The 13,110-nt window shown below is 40.6% G+C and overlaps 1 protein-coding gene across 3 annotated transcripts in view; it reads right to left on the bottom strand.

Moving 5' to 3' along the window:
- Positions 1-13,110, bottom strand: part of megf10 (multiple EGF-like-domains 10) — a 110,122-nt gene that overhangs the window by 74,105 nt on the left and 22,907 nt on the right. For 2 of the 3 annotated variants that reach the window (XM_061734550.1, XM_061734552.1), the window contains exons 3-4: positions 5,868-5,969; positions 3,935-4,035 (exon numbers count right to left, since the gene is read on the bottom strand). In XM_061734550.1, coding sequence (XP_061590534.1) covers positions 3,935-4,035; positions 5,868-5,969 — 203 coding nt within the window. The remainder of the gene's footprint in view (positions 1-3,934; positions 4,036-5,867; positions 5,970-13,110) is intronic. The other variant, XM_061734551.1, reaches the window with a different exon arrangement.

The raw sequence follows: 13,110 nt of genomic DNA, 5'->3' as shown, positions 1-13,110 counted from the left end.
TTCTGAGACAGTCCTGTATTTTGATAAAAATGTAACCCGGACCCATCCAATCTTGTTTCTACAATATGCATTTCTATACACCTGTGATGACCCTGTCTGTCTTATGTTTTGTTTTTGTTGAAAAACTAAATAAAAAAAAAGAAAAAGTTGTTTTCTACGGGGCCTCATCCTACGGTTTTTCGGCCTCCCTGTCGTGGTTTTGTTTGTTTGCTGCAGAACATCGTCCTGCTGCATCACCCACATTTCAACTGTGGGGCAGATACCGTCACATGTTGCTCTAGAATAGTCTTGAATACTGGATGTTATTCTTGGATACTCTAAAATGTGTCGGGGTAATGTTGGGTACTGGAGGCTGCTGACTCAGCGACCGTCATCCCTCCTCCACCTCGGTGTTTCTGCTGGTCTGGTCTTCTCCCAACATGGTTCCTGACATCAACCTCCAACAACTGCACATAGCAATCGTCCACACCGACCACAGGAGGATATTAGCCTGGACGTCCACTCCTGAGAAGACGCACAAACGTCTGAGAGGCTGTACGTGTGTCAATAACCTTTCCAAGGTGAGACCCAAACAGCTCAAACCCAGCCAGCAGAGATGTGTGATCCCGCCCTTTCAGATCCTGGGCAGAAAAAACTACCTGGACAATAAAAGGCAAAAAATAAAGAAAAACGCTCCCCACCTGAATTCAACTAAGCAAATTTGTAACAAGAAAGTCCTCTAATTTTTTAACGTCTTTCTTCTCCTTCATTAAACAAGGAGGCCCATCATGTGGTCGTGGAGAACACGCTCCTCTCAAGTAACTGGCGTGCGTCATCAGCAAAACCACCAGGAGATTGCCGAGACGACCAAAACTGTAGCGGGGACAACAAAAACACAGTTTATACATAAAGCAAGGTGCCAGGACTCAGCAGCTGAGTAGCCTGAAGAAAACTGAGGAGAATCAGCTTCCTGCACTTGGGAGCATGACGACTGGACCCAGGATTCAGGGGGAGAGGTCATGTGGTCTGGCGAGTGCGTAAGAGTTTCTCTACACTCGTAGCAGAGACTGTTTGTTGGGTTTGTTCCGGGACGCCTCGTCGACTGAGACCGTCCTTGAGATGTCCTTGAAAATCCCCCAACTCCTCCTCCACTCCGACTTTACTGTGATCCAGCTACTCGCACTAGATCAGAGGTGTCTTCAGTATTCACATTCATTACTCAGGTAGAAGTATAGATACTAGAGTTTAAAAATACTCCTGTACAAGTTGAAGTATCAACTCAAGTTTTTTACTCAAGTAAAAGTATAAAAGTACTGGTTACAAAACTACTTAAAGTATAAAAGTAAAAGTAACGTAAGGGGGAAAAAAGCCATTGAAAATGAATGCATGTTAGTATAATGAAAATATATTAAAGAAGCATATATGTGTACTATTGAGCATTAACATGTGTTTCAGAGAGCAGCAGATATGATGACTAGTTGCCTATAAGTATTGTAATGGTGCAAAAAGTCAAACTTCATGTTCATGTTATCATTTATCCTAACCTTTATTGGAATGTACATCCAAGTTTAGTTGCAGGAATCTGAGGGAACGGATGTAAGAACAAAACTGGACAAGAACATCTGAAACAACCACAACCAAATTCACTCTATCCGGATGGAGCAATTTAACTGGATAGTTTTTATTTAAAGGCCCAAATGAAAGAGAGTAACGAGGCTGTTTTTAAAATGTAAGGAGTAAAAAGTACAGATAATTGCGTGAAAATGTAAGGAGTAAAAGTAAAAAGTCGTCTTAAAAATAATTACTCCAGTGAAGTATAGATAACCAAAATTTCTACTTAAGTAAGGTAACGAAGTATTTGTACTTTGTTACTTGACACCTCTGCACTAGATTCATCATCAACACTGTCTGATGTTTTACATCCATTCGTTCCTTCAGGTGCACTAATTTACCTGATTCTTTTTTATTTCGTTGACTGATCTCTGCCGGTGTCTGCAGCTTTTCAAGTTTCATTCAAACAAGCACAACCTTTGATATGAATGCAATTCAACGCGTCGTTCTGACTCTTCCCATCTGGAAAAAGCACATTGCCTGGAGTGTGTGGTGGATCCTGCTTCCTGCAGTGGTGGCAGACTTTCAGGGCAGCATGTGATAGCTGCTCAAACAACAGAGCCTGTTCACACCCAGATGAAATCCCCTCTGAAGTCCTGGGGCACATTAACCGTCCCTCTGTCCCCGCGAACACACACACACACGCACACACACGCACACACACGCACACGCACACACACTCTCCAGCTCCTGAACCAACGACGTGGGCAGAGATGAGGGCCGGCCGTGCTGAGATAAAGCTTTCTTTGACGGGTGATCTACAGTTGCCGCTGCAGTCGCTGCAGCTTCACACCTGTTCACAGCTGCTGATGGTGGTGTGGGGGCAACCCAACGGGTGTCTGTGTGTGTGTGTCTGTGTGTGTGTGTGTGTGTGTGTGTGTGTGTGTGTGTGTGTGTGTGTGAGCATGGGAGGGGGGAGGGGGGGGGCATTGCAATTACACAACACGCTCTTTTCTTCAGTTCAATGTTTTCATGCTCTGTCAGGATTTTAAAAGCTGCACTCAGTTACCCTCAATTAGCTTTTTCCTCTGTAACTTTGGGCTCAGAAATGAGGACCCCCCACCGCTACCCCCAAACATACCTGATGATTTCAATAAGGGCTACATCAGTCGTACTTTAAGTCCCTACACCTTAAGTGATTCCACCTATATTTGGAAAAAACTGAAGACACCAAGCTTGACGCCTGATGTATGAAATAATAATAGAAAACTATATCTTTTATATTATATATATATATATATATATATATATATATATATATATATATATATATATATATATATATATATATACATATATATATAATATATAATATATATATATATATATATATATATATATATATATATATATATATATATATATATATATATATATACATATAAATATAAATATATACATATACATATACATATATATTAATATATTTAAGTTTACCTTTAAAATATATTGACTGTCTACAACAGTTTTCTTTATAATATTTTGGTACCTATATGAATACCTATATGAATAATGTAGGTGCATTTATTTTATTTTCCTATTTATTTGATCTTTTTTGTTGTAAAAATGGCATTAGATCTATTTTTTCATTGTGTTGATTGGTGATGGTATTTATTAAATATCAGGCATGAAGGGGTCAAACACAACTTGTTAAACAGATTCTCAGGCTTTAGTGCAACAACTGGTTTAACTCAGAAACACAGTCCAAGTCCAGAGAGACCAGTGCTCACGTAGGACACAGTTCAGGACTTTCCTGAGACCAGTGTTGGTTCTCAGATATTTCACAAATAAGACAGAAACGAGCAGGAACGAGCAGAAATGAGCGGCTAGAATGGACGGAAAAGATTTCACAGGCTAACAAGCGTCAAACATAGAGCTGAAGTCATTAGACCTGCTACCAGATCCACCTGTCTGGACAGAACTGGACCTCATGTCCAACATGAACGTCAGAGCAGACCGGATGCTACTGATCATGGTTTGTCAGGGTTAGGGTACAACAACAAACCAACTAAGTGTGAGTTTGTGTGATTTAATGAATGAATGAATGAATTAATTAATTAATTACGTTTATTCAATCATGACAACACAAAAACAACACCAAAAAAACATTGTGCACAGCATTGACATTTCACACAAAACCAATAATCACGTGTTGAACAATGACTGAAAAGGCACAAGCAAACTGCTTATAAAAGCCTATCCTATATTATCAACTTTCTATTTTTGGCTACCGACCTCCAGAGAAGCAAAGAGACAATAGAAAAGCAAAGAAGCATTAACGGATAGTCAATCGCACATAAGCTTCAGAAATAGCTTTACAGAGAGTTCATACGTAGATACTCACGTGCACACGTCTCTCCGTCCTCGTAGAAACCTGCACAGCACTGGGACTTCCTCCTGTACATGATCTTCTCTCCACTGCGATAGGCCGTCCGATAGCTCACCCTGCACAGACGGGAAGTGAGGTCACAGACGGGAAGTGAGGTTACAGACGGGAAGTGAGGTCACAGACGGGAAGTGAGGTCACAGATGGGAAGTGAGGTCACAGACGGGAAGTGAGGTCACAGACGGGAAGTGAGGTCACAGACAGGAAGTGAGGTCACAGACGGGAAGTGAGGTCACAGACGGGAAGTGAGGTTACAGACGGGAAGTGAGGTCACAGACGGGAAGTGAGGTCACAGATGGGAAGTGAGGTCACAGACGGGAAGTGAGGTCACAGACGGGAAGTGAGGTCACAGACAGGAAGTGAGGTCACAGACGGGAAGTGAGGTCACAGACGGGAAGTGAGGTCACAGACGGGAAGTGAGGTCACAGACGGGAAGTGAGGTCACAGACGGGAAGTGAGGTCACAGACGGGAACTGAGGTCACAGACGGGAAGTGAGGTCACAGACGGGAACTGAGGTCACAGACAGGAAGTGAGGTCACATCCAGCAGTTTGATGAAAACCTTCACAGCCTGCCACCCTGGTGATCTTCATCACCATTATTAGTGATCCATTTGTGATTATACTGATCAGGAATGGATCACTGGTGACTCCCGGGCAGGTACCACCAGTGTTACTGAAAAATAGTAACTAGTTACCGTTACTAGTTACTTCATTAAAAAATAACTCAGTTAGTAACTCAGTTACTTAGACCAAAAAGTAATGCGTTACTATGAAAAGAAACTAGTTACTTTAAATAAAAACATTATTTTAAATGCTCCCATTAATCCCCTCTAGTCTTCATTTCAGCAGGTACTGTATGGATTTACATTGTGCATCGTGTTCTGCATTCTGATTGGCTAAACAGTCTTCCTGCTTCTTCACTTCCTGTGTCAATAACGTTGGTTGCTTAGCAACAAGCTGAGAACGGCCAATGAGCTTCAGCAGCAGCTCAAGAACGGGACCGTTGATGAATCGTTCATTACAGTCTCAGATATAATCCATGGTGTCGGTTTAGAAGAATCTTTTTGCCCAGAAGAAAAAAGAGCAACAACAACGACCCATAACTATTTTCTTCTCTGGAAAAAACACTCCTGCACCGCGGCTTTAGGAGAACAAGACGCTACAGAGTCGGGATGCAGCGGCTCAGAAGAGCAGTGGAATACGTGCTGATCTCCGCAATTTGAAGCCTTCTATAATAATTGTGAAAAGAATTTCACTTATCACGGGTTCTTTTTGGAACGTAACCCCCGTGAAAAACCAGAGATTACTGTAATGACAATATCTCCACGTTGAGAATCTCTTCCTCCAGTCTCCATGTGGGGAAAAAAAGCTTCACTGTAGCCGGAAATAACGGAGTAACGCACTGTTTGGTAACAGTAATTGAGTTACTGAATTTAAAAAGTAATGTGTTAGAGTATTAGTTACCGCAAAACTAACAGCGTTTCTGTAACGCGCTACTAAATAACGCGTTAGTCCCAACACTGCTGATTGGACTCTGAGAGCAGCAGATGTTTAGGCCGATTGTTGCTCTGGAGCATTTGGGTGTGTGTTAAACACAAAGCCAAAGAGGAAAGACATCAGAGAACATCAGAGGAGCAGCTGTTGCCACCCATCACTCAGGGAAGGGTCATGAGGCCATTTCTAAACTGTTTGTAGTCCATCATTCTGCAGGATGAAAGATTAGTCACAAGTAGCAGACACGTTAGCAGACTGGTTTTTCTGTGTAACTTAAGATTATCAATAAATGAACAGAACCAAAATTAAAGAAGACAGCATCTTTCCTCTCCACGGCTTGAGTTGAGTTCAGTAGACGGTTGCATCGCTGCAGGTAAGCCAACGATCGTGTCTCACCTGTGTCTGGTGCACTTGAACCAGTTGAGGATGTCGGGGCAGTTGGTGTAATAGATCTGATCAAAGCGATGCGGGTACGACTCCTGCACCGTCACGGAGTAGCTGAAAGCACAGGAAGGAAGAGCCTTGTGTGAGGATCAGCTAGCGCTCGTTAGTGCTCATTAAGGCTCCCGCCCAGCCCGCTGTGTGTGGTCCTGTGTGTCGGAAGTCCCAGAGACTTAACTGAGACTTAACTGAGAGTGTAAAAAAGACTTTTGGGGGTGGTGGAGGAGCGGCAGAGGTGTCTTCAGTATTCACATTCACTACTCAGGTAGAAGTATAGATACTAGAGTTTAAAAATACTCCTGTAGAAGTTGAAGTATCAACTCAAGTTTTTTACTCAAGTAAAAGTAAAAAAGTACTGGTTTCAAAACTACTTAAAGTATAAAAGTAAAAGTAATGTAAGGGGGAAAAAGCCATTAAGGACAAAAGCCATTGAAAATGAATGTATCTTAGTATAATGCAAATATATTAAAGAAGCATATATGTGTACTATTGAGCATTAACATGTGTTTCAGAGAGCAGCAGATATGATGACTAGTTACCTATAAGTATTGTAATGGTGCAAAAAGTCAAACTTCATGTTCATGTTATCATTTATCCTAACCTTTATTGGAATGTACATCCAAGTTTAGTTGCAGGAATCTGAGGGAACGGATGTAAGAACAAAACTGGACAAGAACATCTGAAACAACCACAACCAAATTCACTCTATCCGGATGGAGCAATTTAACTGGATAGTTTTTATTAAAGGCCGAAATGAAATAGAGTAACGAGGCTGTTTTTAAAATGTAAGGAGTAAAAAGTACAGATAATTGCGTGAAAATGTAAGGAATAAAAGTAAAAAGTAATAAATAATTACTCCAGTGAAGTATAGATTAAACACCAACCCCAGAGGAACAGTATGTTGTTGTTTTCTTGTCAACTTTGTTGTTTTTCTAATATAAAAGCACATTTGGCTTCAGGCCTACAACATTTTGTGTTGTACGTCAGTCGTACTTTATATATATATATATATATATATATATATATATATATATATATATATATATATATATATATATATATATATATATATATATATATATATATATATATATTATAATTTAATATATTTAAGTTTACCTTTAAAATATATTGACTGTCTACAGTTTTCTTTATAATGTTTTGGTACCTATATGAATACCTATATGAATAATGTAGGTGCATTTATTTTATTTTCCTATTTATTTGATCTTTTTTGTTGTAAAAATGGTATTAGATCTATTTTTTCATTGTTTTGATTGGTGGTGGTATTTATTAAATATCAGGCATGAAGGGGTCAAACACAACTTGTTAAACAGATTCTCAGGCTTTAGTGCAACAACTGGTTTAACTCAGAAACACAGTCCAAGTCCAGAGAGACCAGTGCTCACGTAGGACACAGTTCAGGACTTTCCTGAGACCAGTGTTGGTTCTCAGATATTTCACAAATAAGACAGAAACGAGCAGGAACGAGCAGAAATGAGCGGCTAGAATGGACGGAAAAGATTTCACAGGCTAACAAGCGTCAAACATAGAGCTGAAGTCATTAGACCTGCTACCAGATCCACCTGTCTGGACAGAACTGGACCTCATGTCCAACACTAACAACTTTGTTATTTTTCTAATATAAAGTCACATTTGGCTTCAGGCCTACAACATTTTTTTTTAAAGGGTGTATTTTCCTCTAAAAGGGCAGTAAAAGAAAAAAAGGAATCTTATTGTGAAGCAGGTTATATGAACAGGTGATTTTAACTGTGATTTCCTCACAGTTAAATTTACATGAAAGGCTTGAAATTCAAGGACCAAATTTCAAGATGGACAGAGGAGGCTCCACGCTGCCGGCACCAGCGCCTCTGGACTTGAAGACATCTTGGATGAAATTCAAGGCTGATTTTAAAAAGCCTGACTGAAGTTTGAGAGGATCATTAAAGGGGACCTATTGTGAAAAACAGGTGTTCTCTGTCTTTAACATATATAAAGTGGTCTCCCCTCAGCCTGCCAACTCAGAGAAGGAGGAAACAACCAGATTCTGCAGTGTCTGTACAGCCGCCCGGATGAGCCGTCCAGTGTGATGTGGATCTACGTAACCAAAATGCAAACCACGGCCACAACTATAAAACCGTGTAACTGCATGAGCGTCCGACTATCGTAGCACTGCGTGACATCGTCTCTCTGTCCATCTCCCTCCAGCAGCTGCCACTTTATTGAGGTTTTTGTAGTGAAATGAGGAGGAATCATAGAGATAACTTCTCATTTCAACTAACTGGATCAGCCGTTCCTCATCCATGACCGTTTCCTACAGCGCTTTCAACCGGCTTTCAACGCGAGCGACAGGAAGAAAATAGAAGCAGGACGTCCGACAAATGTTCAGATCAAAACGCTGCGTCGCTGCATCCAGTTAGGACAGTCCAATAGAAAATAAAGCAATGGAATTGATTTTGTCGCTGACGCTCGGATCACATCACATGCAGTTAGGACACGGTTTAACTCCACCAGCCGGAGCTTCCGCCATTTTTTGGTAGCGGTGTATTGCGTCATTCAGGCAGCCAATCAGCACAGAGCCTCATTATCATAGCCCCGCCCACCCAGAATCCCGCATAGATAATGAGGTTAGAGACTGGGAAGATAAAGACATGGTTTAGAGCAGGGGTAGGCAATTCCGGTCCTCGAGGGCCGGTGTCCTGCATGTTTTAGATGTTTCCCTGCTTTAACACACCTGATTCTAATTAATCATCGTCATCAGCTTGTCATCCAGGGCTGCACAATTCTGTTAATGACACAGGTACTTTTATCACGGTGTGCTGAAGCAGGGTAACATCTAAGACATGCAGGACACCGGCCCTCGAGGACCGGAATTGTCTACCCCTGGTTTAGAGGCTGAATTTCTAATTTATTTAGCAAGAACAATCAAAAGCTTGTTTTTAAGACATTCAAGGCCTGTTTAAAATAGGTATTAGATGCCATAATAGTTCTCATTTAAAGAGATGTAGCTTTCTCTGATAAAGTGACAGCTGAACCGTATCACCACATTGAACATTACAATGCAGTAAATGCCCTGAACTGTTGTGGATGGGGGTTTACGAAGCAGTCCTGGTTGTCCAAACGGGAAGTCATGAAAAGGGAACCGGTCCTCTCTAACGCCTACATCACAAAGCAAGGCCTTAAAAGTCCGGGGATGACATGTACAACTGAGAAACCCCTGAGGCGTCCCCCTGGCAGTGCTCCGTATCCTGACAAGGTTCCAGGCAGTTCATCAATATGAAACCAAACAGAAGCAGTTTTCCTGCGTGTTTTCTGAAGTTTCCTGTCACTGTTTTCTCTGTGGAAACTTCAAACCTCCAACTACAACATCCCTCGGCTTCACTCGGTGAGTCACTGTGCAGCGCTGATTGCAGCCCTCACGTCAAACCTCTGAGGCTTCCCAACAACAACGTGCCGCTCCACATTTAGCTGAGTCGGATGCTGCTGACACATCCTTACCGTGCACTTGTGCACCACCTACAACCATCTGACCGTCTGAACAGCTTTTAAAGGGCAACATATAATCTAAAGTAATTTAAAACCAGTGACTGCCGAAGAACTCTTCCAGAAGTGTACGTCCCTTGTAAATAAATACAACTTCATGTTTTAACTGATGCTTTTTTTTAAAGGAATTTATCTTCTGAAGATTTTCTTTATCAGTTTCTGAAAGACTTCCAAATTGATTTAATTATGGTGAATGAAAATCGATTTTTCCCTACAACGACACAGCTGATCTCCACGTCCGTGGTCTCCTTTCTTGTCTCTGAATCTGTGTGGGCTCAGGGTTTTTGGACGGCAACAGCTCTGAACGGGCCTGTGAGTGTGTTTGCAGCTGTTCACTGGCATTAGTCAGTAAAACGTTTTCTCCCTGGGAAACTTCCCTCCACCCTTCTTCCTTTACATCTCATGTGATGGAGTTCCAGGATCCTTTTGTTCCCAAAATAAGACACAAAAAAAAATTAATCACAGCCTTTCAACATGGAGATGTTGGTACTTACAGTGTAACTTACTACTCGTTAGTCTAAGCTAAAAATGAGCTGCTGCAGTGGCGGTGTATAGGTCAGCGGTCTTTGGACTGTTGGCAGTGTCGATCTGACTCCAGCTTCCTGCTTAACACAACAAAAATTGCCTTGCAGCAAAAAGTAGCAGCGGCCTGCTAGAGCAGGGCATCATCTTTCATCATATCCACCATTTCGATTAATGCTTCACAGAAATGGAACTGGGCTTTTGTCCAGAGCATAAGACATCCATTTCTTCCCTAAAAAGATCTGGAATACTGATTCCTGTCAGCATGTTGTCGCTGCGTTACGGTCCGCCCCAGATGCCTCAGAGCCCAGAAATATTGATGCAGCCTCAGGACAAGGTTGGCATAAGGCTTTTATTCTACAGTAAAGTTTTATGCATCATTTGTGAATGTAGCTCTGTATTGTAGTGCTTGAAAAAGGTTTCCCACATTTATTCTTGTCCATATGTTGATGAATGATGGTTCTTGATGCAGTGCTGCCTGAGGGGTCTGAAATCATGGGTGTCCAGCTCAGGCGTCCCCCTTTCTCCTTTATGCACTCAAGTTTTCATGGATAGTAAATTTGCATTAAAATTATCATTACAATCTGGGGACATCCTCTGTTTGAGATAGCATTTATGGTTTTTTATTCTTACAGTTACCTACTAGCGCTATATATACTGAACTTGGGTTCAAACTCTTTGTAAAAAAATAAAAGTCAAAATAAACTCGCTGTTTTATTCCATCTTAAACTGACCTTCAGTTGAACTACAGAGGAAATACATCCTTTCACATATCCAAGCAACATTTTAAATACAGCAAATTAAAAGAAGTATTTAATAGTACAACTATCATTCATTCATCTTAAAGCAATGCAAAAGAAACATCTGTATTAATACTATGAGTGGTACTGTAACAGCACTGTAAATGCACTAAAACAGCACAATAAATGCACTAAAACAGCACTGTAACAGCACTGTAAATGCACTATAACTGCACTAATACAGCACTATAAATGTACTAAAACAGCACTATAAATGCATTAAAACAGCACTATAAATGCACTAAAACAGCACTATAAATACACTAAAACAGCACTATAAACAGGGCTGCACATAATTATTTTGGTCTGGTGCTCAGAGGAGCCCCTGGATATGTGACTTGGGCCTCCAAGAACGCGGTGACCCGTCTCGCCTGATCGATAAAAGAGGGATGCAGGAATAAGTTATAGGCAAAACGATATTTATTCACTTATAAAGATGAATGGCTCAATATGGTCCTTTACAAAGTTAATTTATTTCAATAATTCAACTAGAATATGGTGTAAAAGTTAATTTATTTCAATAATTCAACTAGAATATGGTGTAAAAGTTAATTTATTTCAATAATTCAACTAGAATATGGTGTAAAAGTTAATCTATTTCAATAATTCAACTTAAAAGGTGAAACTAATATATTACCTAGTCTTATTACATGCAAAGCAAGATATGTTAAACCTTTATTTGTTATAATTTTGATGATGTAATTGTTTATTGATTTCATAAAATATTCTCTAATTTTTTATTTATTTGGGGTTTTCATAAACTTTGAGCCATAATCAGAGCAGCGTCTTGCTGGTGCAGGTAACTGCTGCACGCAGTGACGGACGCTTGCTGATTTATGGTTCCGCGTTGCACCAACGCAGAGCTTACGGGGTAGGATACGCGGGAGCGCGAACGTACGGTGCGCGTCGCCGCGTAACATCATGCAGCCACTTCTCGGCAAACACACATTTTCTGTTTCTATCCACGGGTAGTGGTTCAGTTTGGCGTCTCTTTGTAGTTGGTGGTGGTGGAACGCAAAAGTAATTACTTAATGGCGCTTGCTTCTTGGACATTTTGACGAGACGTGTCAGGGTTTGTTCAGTAAAGCTGATCCTTACCTCTCTTCCTCCCCAACCCACCGCAGCAACGGACGCGCTGTGATTGGCCAGCCCAGTACCAACTTTGAGTGGCAGTTCTGGGGAAAAGCTCTCCCAATAGATGTTTTAATATTAGTATTCTGGTCTGGCCACAACCAGTAATATGAGCCCCAGCTGGTGGTACGCAAAAGCGCTTCGCTGCACAAGCTTGGCAGCGCACTGAGGATTTTGACGGCGCATGCGCTCTGGCGGCCCACTTATGTGCAGCCCTGACTATAAATGCACTAAAACAGCACTATAAATGCACTAAAACAGCACTATAAATGCACTAAAACAGCACAGTGACAGCACTATAATCGCACTATAACTGCACTGTAACAGCACTGTAATACCACTATAAATGCACTAAAACAGCACTATAACTGCACTATGAATGCACTAAAACAGCCCTGTAACAGCACTGTAAATGCACTATAACTGCACTAATACAGCACTATAACTGCACTAAAACAGCACTATAATTGCACTAAAACAGCAATACAAATGTACTAAAACAGCACTATAAACAGGGCTGCACATAAGTGGGCCGCCAGAGCGCATGCGCCGTCAAAATCCTCAGTATGAAATCAATAAACAATTACATCATCAAAATTATAACAAATAAAGGTTTAACATATCTTGCTTTGCATGTAATAAGACTAGGTAATATATTAGTTTCACCTTTTAAGTTGAATTATTGAAATAGATTAACTTTTACACCATATTCTAGTTGAATTATTGAAATAAATTAACTTTTACACCATATTCTAGTTGAATTATTGAAATAAATTAACTTTTACACCATATTCTAGTTGAATTATTGAAATAAATTAACTTTGTAAAGGACCATATTGAGCCATTCATCTTTATAAGTGAATAAATATCGTTTTGCCTATAACTTATTCCTGCATCCCTCTTTTATCGATCAGGCGAGACGGGTCACCGCGTTCTTGGAGGCCCAAGTCACATATCCAGGGGCTCCTCTGAGCACCAGACCAAAATAATTATGTGCAGCCCTGACTATAAATGCACTAAAACAGCACTATAAATGCACTAAAACAGCACTGTAAATGCACTATAATAGCATTATAAATGCACTAAAACAGCACTGTAAATGCACTATAATAGCATTATAAATGCACTAAAACAGCACTGTAAATGCACTAAAACCGGACTATAACTGCACTATACAGGAATACCACTTTAAATGCACTAAA

The sequence above is a fragment of the Cololabis saira genome, chromosome 11 (genome assembly GCF_033807715.1).
Source record: "Cololabis saira isolate AMF1-May2022 chromosome 11, fColSai1.1, whole genome shotgun sequence".
NCBI lineage: Eukaryota > Metazoa > Chordata > Actinopteri > Beloniformes > Belonidae > Cololabis > Cololabis saira.
Note: the sequence above shows the minus strand (reverse complement) of the source record. Positions and strands in the feature narration are given on the sequence as shown.